This window comes from Etheostoma cragini, chromosome 22 (genome assembly GCF_013103735.1).
Source record: "Etheostoma cragini isolate CJK2018 chromosome 22, CSU_Ecrag_1.0, whole genome shotgun sequence".
Classification (NCBI taxonomy): domain Eukaryota; kingdom Metazoa; phylum Chordata; class Actinopteri; order Perciformes; family Percidae; genus Etheostoma; species Etheostoma cragini.
Genome location: NC_048428.1, coordinates 17,093,529 through 17,114,462, shown reverse-complemented (window position 1 = coordinate 17,114,462; position 20,934 = coordinate 17,093,529). Strand labels below are relative to the sequence as shown.

At 40.0% G+C, this 20,934-nt stretch overlaps 2 protein-coding genes across 2 annotated transcripts in view; both read right to left on the bottom strand.

Moving 5' to 3' along the window:
- Nucleotides 1–1,950, bottom strand: part of gli3 (GLI family zinc finger 3) — a 90,865-nt gene extending 88,915 nt beyond the window's left edge. The window contains exon 1 of the mRNA XM_034862170.1: nucleotides 1,553–1,950. The gene's annotated coding sequence lies outside the window, so the exon portion shown is untranslated. The remainder of the gene's footprint in view (nucleotides 1–1,552) is intronic.
- A 15,184-nt stretch (nucleotides 1,951–17,134) lies between these two features.
- On the bottom strand, nucleotides 17,135–20,613 carry ccr9b (chemokine (C-C motif) receptor 9b). Its single transcript, XM_034862560.1, has 3 exons — nucleotides 20,365–20,613; nucleotides 20,158–20,216; nucleotides 17,135–18,554 (listed from the first exon to the last, which is right to left on the bottom strand). The coding sequence occupies exons 2-3, from the start codon at nucleotides 20,209–20,211 to the stop codon at nucleotides 17,496–17,498; spliced, it is 1,113 nt and encodes a 370-aa protein (XP_034718451.1). The 5' UTR covers nucleotides 20,212–20,216; nucleotides 20,365–20,613; the 3' UTR covers nucleotides 17,135–17,495.
- Between the last annotated feature and the right edge of the window lie 321 nt (nucleotides 20,614–20,934).

Genomic DNA, 20,934 nt, shown 5'->3' with positions numbered 1-20,934 from the left:
GAGCACCTCGGACCCTCGTCTTCTGTGTGAAACCCGAGAGCAGACAAGCAGATAAAATGTGGAACAGCTGGCGTGGACAGGAGGGAAAGTTTCAAACAAATATCCGCACATGTGGAGACTCGGGGGCTCTCAAACGTTTTCATGTCTTGGACCCCCAAAACGAAAACTGACTGCTGATAGAGAGACTGTTTTTTAGTATTGATTTTGTTTTTAAATGAAGAGCTGTCTATAAAAAGGAAAAAACTGTGTTTTTATTAGTCCTTTTTATCCCTTTTCAATTGTGAATTCTAATAAACTAAATTACAGTGACTTTACAACAATTCTAATTTTGCTTGGGGCCCCATAAAACTCCCTACATGGACCCCTGCAGGGCCACAGACCCCACTGTAATGGGCTTACATTTCTCTGTGCACATGCCTTCAAACACGCTATGATGTGTCTTTGCACATTTGTGAAGCACATAACAATTTAATTTTTTTGTTAAATCCAATTTAAATCCAATTCATATTGTCAGATTTAAAATGTGAGTTCCTGCTTTTTAAATGTTTTGTCCCCTTCATGGTTTCAAGATGCTGACACTTGTTAAATAAAGTGACAAAGAACAATTTCCCCTCAATGATACACTGCAATTTGCACGTTTTAAAACAATATCAGCTCAATGCAGAAATGTGAAATTAAATGAGTGTTTTTTGTTTTTTTTTGCAGTGATAACATTTCATGTGTGAATGAAAAAGACCTTAAAATTGGACTTTAAGTTTTGAAAATACTATGAAAACCAGTGATGTAGATATTTTGAAATTGTACAATTGTTATAAAAGGAAATATGTCTAAATGTTAAAGGTCAAGGCGAGGGCCAGTCACAGGCTTTGTTGGATTCCAAAAAAAAAATAGTGTCCGAGCATGTGCATGTCACTGTTTCAATAAGTCTGCAGAATCTAAGAGGATAAACCGAATCAATAACAGACACTGAAATAAGATCACACATGCACATAAATATGCAGCCCCCACCCCCCAACCCCCCCCCCCCAACGCGCGTTTCTTTAGGCAAAAGTCCAATAAAGTTCCCTGTCTGCAGAAGTTCATAAAGTTGAAAACTCCCAACAGAATTACACGTGTTTCTTCTGTCTAACACACCAAAGATCCCAAAACACGTTTCCCATTACTACCAAACTTTATGCAACTTTAAACTAGTTTAAAAATGCACATCTGTCTGTTGGATCGGCTACTTGGTAAGTGTGCCATTCGGGCTTTTTAACAACCAACACTTATACATAAATCACACACCCAGGCCGCGTGAAACACAAGACGGTGCTGCAGTTTTTAGGCTGTTTCTGGGATCCCGCATCGAAGCTTTCATCGGGTTTTTTTTCGTGAAAGAGGTTCCTCTGTTAATCCACTTCATGTCTATATCTTAACTTGTATTGAATTCCATCGTTTTGAAATGTGAAACCTCTCCCGCTTCAAAAAGTCGGACTGCCTGTCCAAACTTTAAAAGTAGACAAATAAGCGCAACAATGTCCCCCTGTGTGTGATATTTTTATAGATTACTTACTTCTTTCTGGGTGATTCCCCCTCTAATTCTTGACTCTTTTTTTTATCTTCACATAAAAAAAGAGTTGTCTTCCTTCTTCGTCTTCTTCTCTTCCTAAGTTGCAGATGTGACTCTGGAGTTGAGTGGGACTTTTTTTACGCTGCAACTCCAACTCCAAAGCGGCGCAGCCAGAGTTTTTCCTCTTGCCTGTCTTTCTCCTCTTTCTCACAGTTTGCTGAGTCCAAACACCGCCAGACTAAAACCATCAGCCGGCCGATAATATCTGCGGATAGCAGACTGCAGATGTGCGTAAAGACAACAGAAGCGTCAGAGAAGCGCATGGAGAGTTGTTATTACATTTAGTGCGCTATTTCGAGGAGAAGAGAGAGGGCGAAGTGTGGGACTCCAGCTGCTCCTTCCCTCGCTTGACTCCTCCCTTCGGATTGCTCCCTCCTTTACTCAGTGCCTCCCTCCTTTTTTAATTCCTGTACCCCTTTCTTTCTTTCTTTCTTTCTTTCTTTCTTTAATTATTTCTTTTAGCCAACTGTTTTTTTTCTATACTTTAACCCTAGTGATATTACAAGCCAATGGAGCATACATCCATATTCCTCAGTTTACCCACTTTCTGTGTGTGTGTGTGTGTAAGTCTGCAACTGACCCAAAGTTAGGTAAGAATTTAAGGAGTTAGATTTTGAACATATTTGACATTCATTTCCTGTTTGTGTCTCTCCTTGTCTGTCTATATGACTTAGTAATAAGTGTTTGAATGAATCTGGATTGGCAATGGACCACATCAGGGACTCTATGACTGCTTTATAGAAGGCAGTGTGAATTTATCTTGCTGAACCCGTCACTTTTCTCAAAGTTTGATAGAAACGAATCCTGTATAATTAAATTTACAGGACATGTGTGACAAGAGATTCAGCATGGTGACAACCAGCAAAACTCTAAAAACATTTACACTGAATGGAATGCATATTTTGAATTACATTACTAAAATGTACGCCTTTTTATTAGTTACAGGTTTAGGTGACAATTGTTTTACTGCTTTGATAAAGGTTTTTCGCACAGGACTTTATTCCACAATCACCCATTTTAAAAAACCCACTTTACATTATGAAGCTCACGTATTGGAAATTGTCAATTTATGAGAGCTAAATTGTTCTCCTGGGCTCAGCCTTTAGAGTGATAGCTATTGCTGCAGTGAAGCGGAGGGAATCTTTCCAGTAGGGATAGGTTACAATCAATATACATAATCAATATACAGGGAAATTATGTGATAAGAGAGGTCTTTAGGGTGCTGTTTCAATCAATGAAGAGGTGGGAGTTTGGAGAGGAAAATCACCGGTTAATCGTTTAACCAGGATTTGAATTTGTGTGTGTGGCTAAAAGGTCAGGTCCATCAAGACACAGTTAGTGTACTTCTTTTTTTAAGATTATTTTTTGGGCATTCTATGCTTTTATTTTGAGAGGACAGATGAAGACATGAAAGGGGAGAGAGAGGGGGGAATGACATGCAGTAAAGGGCCACAGGTCGGAGTTGAACTCGCGCTGCGCAGAGGAGTAAACCTCCACGTATGGGCGCCCGCCCCACCAACTGACCTGTCCAGGCACCCACAGTTAATGCACTTAACCCGATTGTAACATACATCCAATGATCTCCTGCGGTAAATGAAGAAGTGTGTACTTTTCTGTTTTATAAAGGGTGTTTTATAATCACTTTTTTGATGCTTACTATGCAAATAAAGACTGCATTCACTAATTACTGCCTTAATCAATCAAAGCCCAAGACCTTCTGTCACAACTGTCAACATCTTTGTCATCAATAAACCCCCAAATCTTTGATTCTGATTTTGTCATACAATGAAGATGGATTTTGAATGTCAAATTTGGGCAACTATGATGAGACTGCTTTTTTTTAAATACGTAAGTGCTTCACATCAAATAGTGTCTCTATTCAACAATTCCTCTACAGATACAGATGCGTTTCTTTCCGAAATAAAAGCACAGATGTTTACATGAGATGATTTAAAATGACAATCCAGACATAACATAAGGTTATTAGTCTTAAAAAAATAGTGTAATGCTACATATGCTCTATGCTTTGACACAAATCAGTGTCAATACAATGAAAATGCATGTGTCCATGACAACAGGAAGTCGGGCTGAGAAAGGAGACAGTCAAAGGTGCGCTGTAAGACACGACTAATTCTGCTGTCAGTTTGTCAGGCGGTGCTCATCTGGCCTGGACTACACAGAGATAAAGTCCTTGTTATGAATCTCTCAAAGAGAATCTGAGGAACGTGGAGGTGGGGGTGAGATGGGGGAGAACATGAGGGTAAAGGAGGGGGGAGGGGGTGCACATGGGCATCAGTAGGGTTAGCGGCTCCCGAAAGTATTTCATCAAAGAGGGCCAGGATCCTGGGGATTGAGATTCTGCCTGGAGGCAAGTAACCAATGGTCTCCCAAGAACATATTCCAAAGTAAGGCTCGCAGAGCAAAAGCACACATCAAAAGCACCTCTGTTGCCAAAGCGATTCTGGAGGAGAAAAAAAGGGGTTCGGGTCCCTTCTTGGCCCCCTTTAAGCCCCAGATCTCACCCCAATTAAGAAGGAACTACTGTTTGTTCCAGACCCTGAGATCTACACACAGGGAGGTGTACCCACTGAGGTAGACACACAGGCATGCTCACAAACAGACAGACACGCACAAACACACACACACACACACAATAACCAATCACAAGCGTGCACGCACTCATTCATGCACACACACTCACCTATTGTCACTTTTCCTCACAGCACATTTTAAAAAGAAACGCAAGGCACTGAAGATCAACACCTGTGACATGATCTTATTAAAAAAATCAAAAACAAAAAAAGCGTTTTTTCACTTTCAGCCATGATCTCAGTGAAGTAACATGTAGTGCTCAGTGTGTCCACGTATGTTACACAAGCACAGTAAATCAATACTTGGCAGAATGTTGTGTCTGCATTTGGATTTTTGCCTTTAATTCTTCGCCGCTGGACAGATGTCACTGTGAAATGGATAGGGCCGAATAAGAGTATCATATCCACGCAGATGTGAATGTTGGAAATGCACTGGCTGCATGAAAAGAGCGATGACAGAGGGGCCCTGTGTCTTTCCCAGCAGAAAGGCAGTATTTGTAATATAAAGGATTTTTAAAAGTGTTCTCAGTTAGTATTGAGGTCTTTTACTTAGTAGACATAGCACCACACTACAGTATGAAAATACTCTATTGCAGGAAATGGCGCTGTAATTGTTGTGTCTATCGTATACATATTACTGGATTGCTGTTATGTGTAAGCAGCATTCCAATCCTGTCAAATTGGAGACCAGTTTGACTTTTACCTATACTGTTGGGTATTATATTGTTTTCAATACAAATGTCATATAAAGCTTTTACATGTAAAATCCTAACCTGCAAAGTAACCAGTAACTGCTGTCTAGTGTGTTAGAAGCATATTTTTACACGAAATGTAGTGGAGTGTGACATAATATGAAATGGGAAAATTCCAATAAAGAAATAAAGTATCTAAAAACTGTACTTATGTATAGTATGTGAGTAAATATACTTAGTTACTTTTACCGCTGGCAACAACTAATCTCTTCCTGTTGGCCCTCTACTATTTAACAAGAAGAAAACACAAAAACTAAAAATTTGAAAGTAATGATTAACAAAGAGTAACAAGACACTGTCCCTAACAGAATCCAAGTGCATGGCTCGACACCTCTAAGGTTGAATGGGATTTTCTTTTAGTATTTTGGGTAAACTGACACTTTCTGTATGTCAATTACAATATTTCCACATTCCCACGTAAACAAATTTCCTGCTCACTGTAACAATTTACTTTACTTTACAAACACCTATTGATATTCATTTGGTGTCATTTGAAAAACCATGTATCTCCAAATTCAAATTTTTTGTGAGCGTTTTGACCTTTATAACAATATCTTTTCAAATATTCAATGGGGCTTTAAACAATTCTTTAGCTTAAAATGCAGGATATTGACCCATGAAGGAACATTCCTTCAGAATGTCTGAAAAATTAAAAATGACTAAAATGACAGAAACAAGAGATTGCCATAAATGCAAAGATGAGGCAAGGGAACTCTTTTGCCTGTTGTCCCCACCTTTCACTACCCCTGGTTTTCTATCTAATAAAGGCCTGATAGGATTTACTCAAAGTACTTTGCTTGCTCTTAATATAAGGACTAGTGTGCAAGTGTGCCAACCAACAGATGACTTCAGCTATTTAACACTGGGTCTGTTTGCCAGGGACCAGAGATTTGGGACCAAACAAACACACCACAAAGCAGAGCTTCAGTGATCTTTAGTCCACTTGTCAGGAGTGTATTAGGGTGTTATCCATCCTTAAGTTGTGTACATAGAGTTCATAAAGTCTCACTACATCTTCCAAGTCTCTGTTCACACTGGTTTTTCCTCCTCTCTTGTATGTATGTACTGTACCTGTACACAGTATTGTATTCGGGATACTAAACACAGCACCCCCCTCTTTTCTCCCCATCATCATCCCCCATCATCATCCCTCCTCCCCCCCCCCTGCCGGAGGTATCGGGTGGCTTGAGTGGGCCCATTAGTGTGAATGACTGATAAGACTCTCAGCCCCCAATAATCAGAAAAAGGATATTTGCAGTTATTTTGAATCCGTCAGAAATAATAAACGCCAAACTATATCCACTTGGGCTATTTAAGCAATTTCCCCGTGATAACATCCCGTGGGGATTTCATGTGGATTCCAAATGACGACATAATAAAACCAAGACGCCTGCACCCCCTTATCAGGCTGGATTAAAAGGGAATAATGAAACAGAGAGGGTTTGGAGCCTTGTGTGGTATGAATATGATTATCTAATGGACTCCAATGGAAAGGCATGTTAATTCTACTTTAACGCGAGACCTTTCCCAGACTATCTCCTGCCCCTGGCTCCTCCTAGGACACTCCTGCCTCCCCCCCTCAACCCACTTTCCTGCTTTTTTCTCCTCTTCCTTTAAGTTAAAATAATCGTTCTGCTTTTTTCTACAGAAGTCATTATGCCCGCCGTCTATCTCTGTGTAAGAACGTGAGCATGGGAGAGTGATAAATCCCCCCCTCGTCTTTTACCCTCTTTTCCGGTCTGATTGCAGTGTGTTGGCCTCTTAACTTTCAGACAAAAGCACTCTGGGCAATTATCAGTATTCAGATTCTTTTTTTTTTCTTGCAAAGAGATCATTGTTGCTTAAAGAATGTGGGTCACTCATACAAACTCAAGTCAAAGTTTCTCAGTAGCCAGTTGAAATCATGTTACATGGTCTGACACTACAAGGCCTTAATATTTGAATACAGGACCAAAAAAGTATAATTGAAGATTCACTTTAAACATGTGCTGCACATTTCCCACTATTTATTTATTTATTCATAAAAGAGTTATAAGAGATTTAGAGTTATTTCCAGATGATACATTTTAATTTTAAAGTTGCCCGAGCGCCCAAAACTTAACATAAAACTAACTCTGGTAAGTCAGGGCATGTTACATTAACAGCAATGAATTGTCAGGGAGGGATTCTACAGCTATAAGTGTACATGTTAAAGTATACTTTACGGTGCACACCGAATGCTGTTGCACCTTTTGTTTCAAGGGCAAATAATTACCCATCAAGTCATGTGCAAGCTTTGCTGTCAAGATCCTGTAAAGATGAGTCTCGTGTGTGTATTTTGCAACCGATGCTGACTGATTGAAAGTAGCTCTTCTTTTGATCAACCAAAATAAAAGTCCAGCAAAGATTCAGGCTCCAATTGGGGGGTCATCATTAGGCCCATTAGGACCGATAAGACTCCTTGAGCCACATAAACAAGTCCAATCTCATCTGGCGGTGTTGTGCATCAGCACACACATCCTCAGAGCAGACTGAGCTCCCACAGGACACAGTTAAAAAAATAGCATCAATATTTCATCAAACTACTCTCTCTTTTTTGGTCCAGATCAAAGCCTTGACTCCCACAGTCCTACAGGTAGAGATGGCTCTTTTGTTTTTGCTCCTCAGGTAGAGCAGTAGTCTGACTCTGTTCACTTTTAGAAACTGTGCAACGCTCAGCCCATCCATCTTCCAGCTTACCGCCTCGCTTTTGGAGGAGGAGGTAAAAAGGAAGGGTGAAAACATGTACCAGAGATGTCCAGAGATTGCACTTTATGGCCTTGTAGTGCTGTACTATTTCCTGCTTTTCTTTCCTAGGATGGCCCATACTGAAACTAATGGTGAAGTAAACTGGGGAATTGTCTTTGAAATAATGTTGTAAACTTCACTCATGGATCATCTTCATTTCAATCAAGAGAGACAAGTTATGAATGCTTATTATAACTGAGGATGAGACAATTTAGTCTTGGCAGAAAGTCTTTGGGGCATTGACTCTACAGGGAGATTTGTAACTGAGGGGCATCTGTCCTGAGAAAAAGCTAAATAAATCCCTCAGGTTTCAAGGGCAGTCACCTCAAAGTTGTGGTTAGGAAAAGAACAATGGGAAAAGGAACCATCGCACACAGGAGACGGCGACAGATGTGGTTAGGAGAAGAAGAACACGAAAAGGAACTGCCACACGCAGGACGCAATCCCCACTCTCCAGGCTAAAAGTCCTGGGTTGTTTGTCCCATCCACCACCCCAAACAACGTACTTGGGCGGATTTACGGCTTTTTAATACTACTTGCTACCGTAATTGTGCTGCATTGAAAAACGTTAGATAAAAATGTGTGGTGACCACCAAACAAAACAAGAAAATCATGTCCCTGTACAGAAATAAATAGATTGAATGAAGTCTCCATTTCCGAACGGCCATGAGACTGATGAATGATAACGATGCTCTGTAACTGCTGAATGTGTGAGTGAGCAAAGGTTTTCTAAAATAAATTGAATGTTGTGTTAACAACTTGCTTCTGCTGCCCCTGTGTGGCAAACATTTTTTGTCTTTGCAAGTTCAAAGTGCCCATGGTATACTCATTTTTGGGTTCATAATTGTATTTAGATGTTGTACCAGAATAGGGTTACATTGTATAATTTTCAACAAACGACATATTTTTGTTCAAGTCTCTGTTTTAGCTACAGAGTGAGACATCTCACACAGTCGCACATGCTCAGTAGCTAGGTAAGGATCACATCAGCTAGCTGTTTCTCCAACTTCAGGTCAGTTCAAGGCAGGATTAGCTTCAGGGAGACTTCTTCTAAACAAGGGCAAACTTCAAAAGTTGTGTGGAATACCTGCAAACGAGGGACATGCTGGTAGTTATTTTGTAGATTATGGTGAACTTGTGTGTGTTGTAGCATTGTTTTGCCATTGAGAACTAGCATGCTAGTGGTTAGCACCCTCATTTCGGCCAATGACGTAGAAAGCCTTGCAGATTTTGAACAGCTCACCCGGGGACTGAAGGCAGGATACATTCAGAAACCCATATCTCACTCAAAACAGCAGGGATTTCTGTTTTTTTTCAAGCTTGCATGCGTGTAGAAGGACCAGAGACACAACACCCCATAACCCAGAAAAAGGGATTTTTTAATAATATGAGCACTTTAAGTAAATTGGGGCCATGTCAACAAATCACAACTGAACACAAACTGAAGTGAAAGAGTAATTTAGTTTAACAAACTAATCTCAGCTAACAGATGGGGGGAATATATATACTGACTGGCCAGACCATTTTAACAGCCTCCTTTTAACGAGGGGTGGACAAAACCCAATAACTGCAAATAATAAATACTAACAAGTCCATATTAATTATGCACCTCACACAATAACTCAAACTAAATATGCAAAATCAACTGCAATATCAAAAAAGAAAAGTGATCTGTGACATCATATGTGATCACTGTTGCAATGCTGAACATTTAATCCACAAATACCTATTGTATTGACCACTAAATCATCTTTGCATCATTAAACTATTCTTCCAGATGCCTACATTCATGGATGATCTCACAGTTATGATTTTTGGAGTTATCACCAAGAAGAATGGGGGGTAGCATTTTAATTTGTGGGTCCTATTTTTCCAATAATCTTATAAGATTGTAAAATGTAACAATTAGGTGAAACAAAGTATTTGATATCTCCAATTAGTTGCTACTTTAACCTAAAGAGTATTTAGGTCTGTGCACAGCAGACCAGCTGAACTTAAGAAACTGGGACATTTGTCTACAAATGAAAAAGGCAATACAATACATATAAACAATCAAGTTTTCAAGTTTACTTGAATAAGCTATGGTATTTATTTAAAAAGAAATATCACTGGAAATCAACAATTGCTTTTAAACTCAACACAATTTACTAAACTGGAATAACATTGTCCTCCTTTTCTCTGTAATTACAGTAATATCAAATTATATAGTTCTTAACATAGTACTGCAAATCTACTAGGTATTGGGTCAAACACGTGTTATCCATCTATCTATCTATCTATCTATCTATGTTATTTATCATACTATTTATCAGTGACATATTGCTAATCTAACTGACTTGGAATTCTTCACTTTTAAGATTAAATATACTGTGTATGTCATGTGAAATAGGAAACAAACACATTTTGCAAATTGAGAAAACATGTGATCCCTTGATTTTGTTGTTACAAAGACATAATGCCGTCCCTTTAAATCCACCTTGAAGTGTTGGCATGTTTGTGCATGGCTTTGTGTGTTGTTATATATATACAATGTGTTTCCTCCCCCTACATCAACTGTGGGTTTTCTGCAAACCATGCCTCTCCTCCTCTCATCATCAGCGTCAATCTGTGGCTGTCACTCGGAGCCGGACAGTGACTAACGACACTCCCAGTCAGTCAAACACTTATCACCACACAGGTAACACACAGGCCTGGAAATGACTGACATGAAATGGAAACGTCTCTCATTCTGTGGGCCCGGGAGCTGAAGTGAAATATTAGCTGTGGGAGAGATGGCAGATGATAAGAAGCTCCCTGTTTGAGCTGGAACTGTGGAGGTCCAAGTTCTATTACATTTTTTTTACACCGAGAAGTGGTATAAAAATTCTGGTTTCTTGGATGAAGGATTGCTTTCCATGTCTTTCCTTATATGCATCATTTCACTTCTTTTTTTGCAATACACTTCACATTTACCTATGAGCTACACTAACTTCCATGACGAGTTATTTGTGACTTGCCATAAATGGTGCTCAAAGCCAGGGGGTGATACATAAGTCATCGTCCCTTAGGCTTTCTGTGGTCCACAGAACGAGAGCATAGGCCAGTTGAAACCCAACTGCAGCCCGCTTAATGTCAATGGGTCACATATGCTTACTTTGTCTCTACTATTACTCATAGACTCCACCATGTCCTCCCTCCATCCCTCTTTTTCTTCCTCTCACATATCTCCTTTATGCGCGCGCACACACATACACACACACACACGCACAATTCCCCCTGTGCAGAAAGATGGATAGGATGTTCCCAAACCACAGGTGCTGCTCTACTTGTGAGTCTATTGCATTCTTCACCACACAGTCCAAAGGCCTTTTTTACTTTTTACTGTTTTCCCCAGTGGTGATTACTACTATGGTGCAGTTGTGGGATAATAAGAAACATGGAATATTAGTAATACAGTATACGATCAATCTGCCTGTCTATTAGCAGCTCTTTGGGAATGAGATTCTTTTGCAAGAACAAGACAAACTTTGTTGGAACTTGAAGCTTGACGTCGAATACTGCTCCCCCAGTCATGGCCTCCCATCCAGATACCACTAGATGGGGTTAGTTGTTTCAATTCCAACTTGTGTGTTGGCTGGCTACTCAATGAATCCTGAACCACAGGCTCACTCTGCTGTGCAAGCTACACCACCTTGTGGTAGATATTACCAGTAGTTTATATGAATTTCAAAGAGAGCTCACACTGAATGTTCTGACACAGTCTGGTTGATGCTTTTTACCCAGAGAGTGATGGACATTGATGGACAACATAACGGCACAATGTACCAGGTTAAATCCTAAACCGGGTAACCTTGTATTGCCTCAAGGCAGCAGTGGGCGCAGAGCTCAGGAAAAATAGATCATGTGCTGACCAAATAGTCACCCTGCAAATCGTCCTTGAGCAGTTTAAGTCACCACTTTACACAATATTTCTTGACTTCGAGAAAGCATTCAGCAGTCTGCCCTGGGAACTGATGAGTTACTACGGCACACCAGAGAAGTTAACCACCACCATCAAGAACACCTATTCGGGAAAGCAATGTAGAATCATGCGTGAAGGCCAATTGAAGTTTTTACATTAGAACAGGAGTTAGGCAAGGCTGCTTACTCTCACTGTTACTGTTTTAGCCTTTTAGCAGTCAACTGGATCATGCGGCAAGCCAAGGACAAAAGTAGAATGGGATCCAGTGGATCCTTTTTACACAACTGAACGACCTAGACTTCGCAGATGATATTGTAATACCCAAAACCACCAACAAATCCAAGAAAAACTGAGACGGCCAGTAGACAGACGCTGACCAGCTTGATAGTTAACCACCAACCACTAGAGGACAGCAACTCCTTCAGTTCCCTTGGAAGTGAAGCAGTGAGTGATGGCGGATCACAAGGAGACGTAAATAGGAGAATAGGCAAGGAAAGAGATGCATTTAGCATGATGGGGGCCATATGGAGAGCACCTAACATCACACTCAAGACCAAAATACAGCTATTCAACCATAAAAAAACATACTACTCCACGGATCTGAGATGTGGAAAACAACAAAGAACCTCCTGAACAATTTTCAAGTTGTCATTAACCACTGCCTCAGACATATTCTTAACATCAGATGGTCTGATAAAATAAAAAAGAACTGTGGGGAAGAGCAAAGCAGCCTGCAAAATAAATTAAAACAAACATGGGGAGGGATTGGGCACACATTGCAGTGGAACCCACAGGGCAAATGTGGTAGAGGAAGACCAAGAAACATCTGGAGGAGGAGTGTCACAGCCAAGATGGAAAGAGCTGGCTACAGATGGCAAGATGTGGAGAAGCTGGCACAGAACAGGACGAGGTGGGGAAATATTGTCAGTGGCCTATAGTCCTTGCGGAGTAACAGGCTTAAGTAAGTAAGTATGAGGCAGGTGTTACTCCTGCAGTGAACAGGGGATACGTGGTGAGATGGTGGAGTACTTCAACGAATTTGTAAAAAAAAATCAAAATTATGATTTGACCATATTTTTCAACATTTTTTGTTTTCAGGAGGAACATAAACACACAATGGGAATTTCAAATTGGTGTGATTTAGACAGTGACGGCATGTAACTAAGTGTGTTCACTCAAGGCTGTACTAAGTATAATTTTGATATACTTAATACATCCATTTTATTCTCATTTATACTTCTACTTGACAGTTAAGAGGAAAATGCTGTACTTTTACTCCACTGCATTTATTTAACACCTGTATCTATATTTCTTTGTTTAAGATTTTACTTTTTTTTTTTAAGCAGTGTCCATTTGGGGTCCCTAGTCATTTTTTAGATGTCAAACAATTTTTAGCAGTTCAACCAGAGAGTTATTTCCTCTCTACACGTATCAGATGGTAAAAGGTCACATTATTCAATGTTTCACAAAAAGAGCATGATTAGAGAAAAGTCCAAGTTGTGTATCCCCCTCGACCAGCAACAACAGTAAAATGCTGCTTACACTGTTGAATCAGTCACAATAATAATGTCTAACAATGTCATATATAGTCAGTTTACTTTTGTTGAATACTTCTGTACTTTTGCCTAAGTTGCCTTTCAAATGCAGGAGTCTCATACAGTTTATGGAGTAAACAAACTATTTTACTTTTTGTGATACTTAAGTAAATGGTCTTTGTATTTCTTCCACTACTGGTTTCTGTAGTGGAATATAGATTTATCTATATATTTATCTGTCTTAATTTATTTCAACAACAACCAACTATGGTAGTCTGACTGCACATGACATGCCTCAGTTTCTACTTCCATGAGTCAGTTGTAGCACTTTACCATTTAGTGTTACGATTGTGTGAGTGCCTTAAATCTAGTTAGCAAAAAGCCACCAAAATCCTAAAAATTAATGGATTAATGCTTGACTCATCCAGTTTCCTTCACTCCAAATGGTGGTAGCACATGCAATCTAAACTGAATACTGAGGAAAGAAGAAAAAAAGACTTAAAGCTTTAACATCAACAATTTTAGGAACACTATGTTTGCAATTATTCGATAAGGCCACAATGTGTTCTCTGCAGTAAAATGCTATCAAACAATTAAAAAAGGAGATAGGACTGGTGAAACACATCAGACAAATTAATTTTGGAAGCACTCACAGAAGACAAACTGACACAATAGTTCTGGAACCATTACTGCCATAGTGAAGCCAAATTGTATCATATCTCATCTAATACAGATCACATCGAATCTCTTTACTTTCTTTTGAAAGATAAATTGCATTTTGCAATGGGATATGAGAAATGTTTTGCAGTTTCTTGTTTTTGAAATGGTGTGTGAACTGAGAAGTACTTTTCCCTGATGCACTCAAGATGAACTTAAGGAAGCTACTCTGGGTGAGCCATGCACTGGATAAAAAAAAGATACGTTTTATATTAACCTAGTAGTGATTCTTGAGTGTAAACTCAAGAATCATTAGTAGGTCTGCCAACCGGAATACACACACATATTCCGAATACGCCAAAGATGTGCTGAGTGGGTAACATTGCAATTAGTGTTCTTGAGACAAAGTCAAGAAATGTGCCAGGGTCCCTACGGACATCCATGGTGAGGCCTTAGCTCTGCAGTAAAGCGGGAGCGCGTTGTTATTGACTTAACTGATGGTTTCCTGTCGTGAGAGGAAGAAGAAGCAGTACAAAGGCGTAGAATGAAAAAATGTGTCTGTGGTCTCACCTGAATTCAGCAGGTAGGCTGCAGTTGTCTGGCTGCCAACCTCAGTGACCACAATAACACATTGGGTTTTGTTTTTTAGTTAATGTGCGAGACTGCAGCTGTTCGTGATGTTCCTCTCTTTTTCTTTCTCCATCTTTCTTTTCCTCTCCTCTTTATGTGTCACCAGGCATACAGTATCATTTGTTAGAGATCGGATGTAAGATCTTTTAATTTCACTTCCAACTCTAAGTCAACTTTGCAGCTTAACCAAACATCTGAATGAGTTTACAGTTATCTAACTAAAATAGAGGGAGTCTGTTTGTCTCTTTCGATCAGTCCCTCCAGGATTTCACAGCCTTTTTTTGAGATTGTTGCGTACCAAGGCCCAAATGCCTGATTTTGAGGGAGCGTTTGTAAAAACAAATTGTAATGAAAGTTGCAATGTCTTTTGTGTTTTTGTCGCAATGAAGTTGTGGAAGACAGAGAAAGTTGCAAAAAGAGATGCAATTCTTTTGTACAATTCTTGAAATATAAAAAGGAAACTTGTTTTGGGGAGAATAAAATTACTCTGGGCTGAGTTTCCCCAGAAACCTTACCAAAAAGGCTCAGGATGCTGCAAATATTGGTGTAATATGAAAATGGCAGGTGAATTTAAAGCAAAAAATAATTATTTATTGAATGAATCAAATTTGTCAGTTGCTTGTTGATTTTAACATTGTTAGTTTATTTTCTAACCTGGCCTGCCCTCAATTTAGTTTTATAGTTGTGCAAATGCTCCATGTAGAGCTTTCGCCGTAGTCTACGTAATTGGCCTGGTATTTACACTTGTGCGCTGATGTGTGCATCAAGCCAGCACATATGTATGTGTGTGTGTGTGTGTGTGTGTGTGTGTGTGTGTGTGTGTGTGTGTGTGTGTGTGTGTGTGTGGGTGTGTGTGTGGGTGTGTGTGTGGGTGATAGAGCAAGGGAGAAGTGAGAGAGTGACGGAGCTTATCTTTGGAGCGAGTATGACTCTAAGGTCATAGTAAGAGAAACAATGTGTCTACCCTGTGTTTTCTGACCAAGGTGGGAAATCTGTAGCAGGAAACATTAACCCTCTCCTTGATTTCGTGTTGTTTATGGAGAAGGAGAACTAGGAAATGGGTAGGGGGAAATGCAACGCTACCAAGCCAAGGCCGAGTGTTGTGCATCGCTGCAATGTGTAGTTACAGTTTTTGAGAGGTGCATGTCAACATATGGCGGGTCTGCGGGGGTACGCCGTGGATTCTACGCACAACCATAAAACGGCCTTTAGTCTCATCTCCGTTTTGTTCTGTGTGTGTGTGTGTGTGTGTGTGAGTGTGTGAGTGTGTGTTTGTGTGTGAGAGACAACAGGATTGAAACAGCAGCGACTTCAGAGTGAAAAACTTTGCTGCAAACGTTGATGTTAAAATGTATACAGGTTGTCAGGACATTCTTAAATGTTTTGCATGGTCTTTCGCTGTCTGTTTTGTTGGTAAATGTGAGATGTTTGAGCTACACACGTCTCGTCTTCATAACAGAAACAAGGAAATGAATTTGGTGAAGTACGTGTGATGTCAACCCATTCTCACTCCCCTTGGTCATTGCTCTCGGAGTTACATAATGATTCAGAGTCTGGCATGTGGGACTGCCGGGATTGGTTGAAGTCACGGGAAACTCAGGTTATTGGTCAAATTTACGGTGATTGGTCAAAAATTGCCAGTCGCACCAAAGTCACAATTTGCGTGAATTCGTGTAATCGCAAAATCCTGGAGGACTGTTTAATTTTTAATTTAAAACTTTTTTTCTCGACAACCCTTCATTCGATCAACTTGTGTGAGACCTTAAGATATTCATGTCAACAATCAGTGTTGTAACTTTCAGAATCAATGTGTTTGTTCACAGAAATAGCCTGGTCCTATATTGCTAGCTGTACATACTCTAGCATTGCTAGGGGACGCAACTCTTGGCAGGGCAACTTTGAAGCTTTGATTAATGCCAAGTTTATATTAGGTTGACACCAGCAGTTTCTGTTTGGATGTGTAATGAAACTGTGAGCCATCCCCACCATCACACCCATCAGAGAGGACTGTAAAGCAGCCCCTTGGCCCACCATTTAGACACGCATTAGGCTTTTAATGTTTTCCGATTTTGGTGGCAGCAGTTGGACAAGGAAAGACAACTCTTCTGTCTGATTGTGCATTAAAATTCATGCAGATTGAGTGGCTACTTTTAAAGTTGGTAAAGACTGAAATCCTGTGTGCTTTGAAAGTTGTGGTTGAACATGGACAGTTTTTCAGCTAGTGAAACTTGCTTGTCTGTCTGTCAGTCTGTCTGTGCTACTGCCGTTGCGAGGCGACTGTGGGAAATCTCTTTCATGCCATTTTCAATGGGCATCAGTTAGCAGCATTCACTGTGAAACTGACAAGTCATAGCCAGATGAGGTTTAACAGTCGGTGTCGGCACAAACGAAGGCACAGACTGTCAGCAGGAGGACGTCTAGTCAAATTGAAAAACATTGTCGATTGAACTGGCCACAGTCAAGTATGTTTCCCACCACAAAAGGTCTGTTAAACCAGTGAAAGCACTTAAATACGTTGTCATGCATAGTAGATATAAAGTGTCATCACCACCGCATTTGTTTATAGTGTGTACTTAAAACTATTGTAACTTCCTTCTTGTTTTTGTGCTGTGCGGACAAAATAGCAACAAAGAAAACTGCAGCATGCTTTACATTTTTTCTCATTTTTAATTGTTGTTTTTCACCGACTGAAAATCAAAATTACAATGTTTTTTATTCACTTACAGCAGCACACGACAAACATATAATAGAACAAATGTAAAAGAAAACACTTAAAAAAACAGTATTTACACAAATATACAGTTTGTACAGTGACTTGAGAAAAACTGCTTGTAAACATCAGAACATGAACGTAATGAATGTAAACTCTAAAGATTGTGTTGCTTTGAAAGCTGACAATGGTGTCAGTGCTCTCCTAGTAGCAATTAATGCGTTAGGGAAAAAATGGAAGTTTAATAAATGTTACTTAAACTAAAGGCTCAGGTGAGAGGTTTGGGATTTTAGGAAAATGCGTATTCATATGGAAAGGGCAGGGGTAGTTTCGGTGTCTGACATGACAGAGGGACGTTTGGGAACTGCCTGTATTTTACTGAGCCCTCCTTTGCCCAGACCACAAATACCCATCTTCACAATCCTCAGGAGGTCTTGTCTAAACCGCACTCCAATGAAGACATACAGGAATGGGTTTAGGCAGGCATGAGTGAACGCCAGCGTCTTAGCAACCTGTCCAGCAACATCAAAACCAATTACTGTTTTACAATCGGTGATGGTAGTATTGGCCGCCTGTGTGGCCTCCATTATCAGCAGACCATTGTGAGGCAGCTGAGAGATAACAAACACAAACACCACAGCAAATATGACACGTAAGGCCTTGTGCTTTTCAAAGCTTTTGGCCTGCAGAAGTGTGCGAATGATGACAAAGTAACAAAGGCACATAACTAGCAGAGGAAGGAAAAAGCCCATGCAGATCTGCAGGGACAGAACCAGAATCTTAGTCCGGTTGTTCACATTGTCCCAGTAGACCAGAGCACAGAACGACTGGCCCGATTTGTCCTCCTTCACCTGGGCGAAGATAAACTCAGGTAGGGCCAAGAGAATGGAGACAAACCAGACGACCAGGCAGGCAAATTTGCTGTAGAACAGCCTCTTTTTCTTCAGGTTCTGGGCCTTGGTGACCTGCACAATAGCAATGTAGCGGTCCACGCTGATGCAGGTGAGCAGGAGCATGCTGCTGAAGAAGTTGATTTTATAGACAGCTGATACCATTTTGCAGAGACTGATGCCAAAGTCCCAGCCCTTGGTGGCATCAACAGCCCAGAAGGGCAGCATGCACAGGAAGAGGAGGTCAGCCACAGCCAGGTTTAGCAGGTACACGTCGGTCATTGTTTTCAGGCGGTTGCGCACGGTGGTGTAGATCCAAACCACCATCAGATTACCCACGGCGCCAAGGATGAAGATGATCCAGAAGAGCGGTGGTTCATACTGTCCACGAAACTCCCTGACCCAGCTTCTGTCACACATGCCCGTGTTTTCAGTCAATCCTGAACCATAGTAGTCTGGGTAGTTAGAAGGGCCCTGCAATAAAACAAAGATAAACTGCTTATCTGATGCAATATTAAAGAGGGTTTTGTGTAACAGAAAGCGATGGAAAGTAACAAAGTGCTCTTCTTAAGGGCAAAAAATTTGAGGTACTTGTACTTTACTTGAATATTTCCATTTTCTGCTACTTTATACTTCTCTCTTTCTCTATACATCTCAGAGGCAAATACTTTTTACTGCACCACATTTATTTGATACCTTTAGTTACTTTGCACTTTCAGATCAATAATAAAAAATATAATCAAAGAATAAATTATTTATTATTGTGGATAAAGATTTATTTATTAGTTATTGATTTATTTGATGAAATTCAAAAGGTTCCATTTCTAACAAAAAAGACGCCCCTTCTTTCCCAGCCGCAACATAAAAGTAATAAACACGTTAATGCATCGTTAACTATATGTCAATAATATAACCCACATAATTCTGCTTGATGATTCATTTTACATTGTGAAGTATGTGTTGATGCTCATACATTTGGACTTTTACTTAAGTAAATGTTTGAATGCTTGTGGCAGAGTATTTCTACACTGTTGTGTTGGTACTTTTACTTCAGTAAACAAAAACTGAACACTTTACCATTGGCAAAAGATATACTGCCTTTTTTCTGACTTTTCATTTTCTGTCAGGTGTTCTTTTTCTTCTGTCCTTGTCACCCAACTCACACACTGCTGTCAGGGTTTCACAACCTAACATGCTTCTAGTAGATATACAGTGAAATGACATCAAATGCAGTCGGTGACGTACAAGCTAACCAGAGCGTGCAATAAAACTGCTGTAAAAGTGCAGGTGTTGTGTCTGTACAGGAGAAACCACAATACTGCACAACTTCCTGCTGCTATCCAAGCGGAGTGTGTGTGTGTGTGTGGGGGGGGGGGGGGGGGGGGGGGGGGGGGGGGGGGGGGGGGGGGGGGGGGGGTAAACGATCCTGAGGGGCTTCAGAAAGGGACCCGCAGCAGAACTCACTACCCCATAAGCATCAAGTTTAGATTTAGGGCAGAGATAAAAAGCAGGGTAAAGCTGAGGCTTAGGTTCTTACAAACAATGGAAAGTTTGATGCTGATGCGGCTATGAAAGTGACATTTGAGTATCCCACAGATGTCTACCGTACCTATCTACTGTACTCCTAACAGGAAATCAAAAATATAAACTACTACATACTTTCGACATAAAGATTAACAAATATATCGTATTTAATTAAAAGCACTGATCTGGCATTGTTCACAAATCAACCAGAGTTTTAAGTTTTACCATACAGTATTCTTTAAATACTACAACATAAACAAAAAACACAGATGTGAAAGGTGTAATAGTAAGTCAGTTTCACGTTTGTTCTATTCCTGCATCTATGCATACATCAACATTTTCTTTGTAACTGGTTCATTGTTTTTCACTGGTGGCATGGCTTCAGAAAAATTATATCATGTCAATAGACTTAGACTTAGAGACTTAGACTTAGACTGCTCTTTATTGATCCTTTTGGAATGACTCCCGTGAGGAAATTGAAAATTCCAGCAGCAGTTTTACCAAGAAAAAAAAATGGATAAAAAAGACAGTATAAAGACAACAAAATACTTACAGATTCAGCATAGTCACTTTCTGTGGTCATATATGTTGTAAATGGCTCATCCATGTTATCTATAAAGAAAAACAGGACATTAGTGTATCACATTAAAACCTTAATGTAACAAGGATAAAATATAATGTACCATATGGGGGAAATTGAGCTTAAATGTTAAATAGAAAATGCCCTGTCTGTTTTCTACCAGCACAGCAAGTCACTTACCCACTCAGTGGTGTGATGTAGTTCTCACAGTTCTGTCTCTTTGTCTGTGTAGTACAACTGGTAACTTCAAGAACCAAACTCCTTTTCACTTGCTTATATGGTTTCCCTTTGACCACAGGATCACGTGCTGGTACATATCACGCCATCTCCTTCTCAGTGTGCAGAAGAAAAACAACACATGACCCCTGGTTCTGTATAGTTATCCAAATTTCTATATAGATAAAACATGCATCAACTGAAAGTTTTCCAAGTATTTGATATTTGAATAGTGGTGACAGTATGCCAGTTTTAAAGAGGAAGCTGTGACTTTTTAAGACGTCCCCAATGAACCATGGCCACCAAACTAGAACCAAAACAATACACCCACATTTCTTTCACAGACGATTAAGTTCTATCAAGTCAAAGCCTGTTTTTGTATTTCTTTCTTGTATACACAGGTGGAGCACTTAACACCATAGATGAGTGATGCAGGAAACTGAAAACCGTGAGGTGTGATTAAAGCTTAAACCATGAAGAGGTAGGCTAGTTGATGTTGTAAGACCCATTGTCTCAGAGCACTTCCTGCTGTTT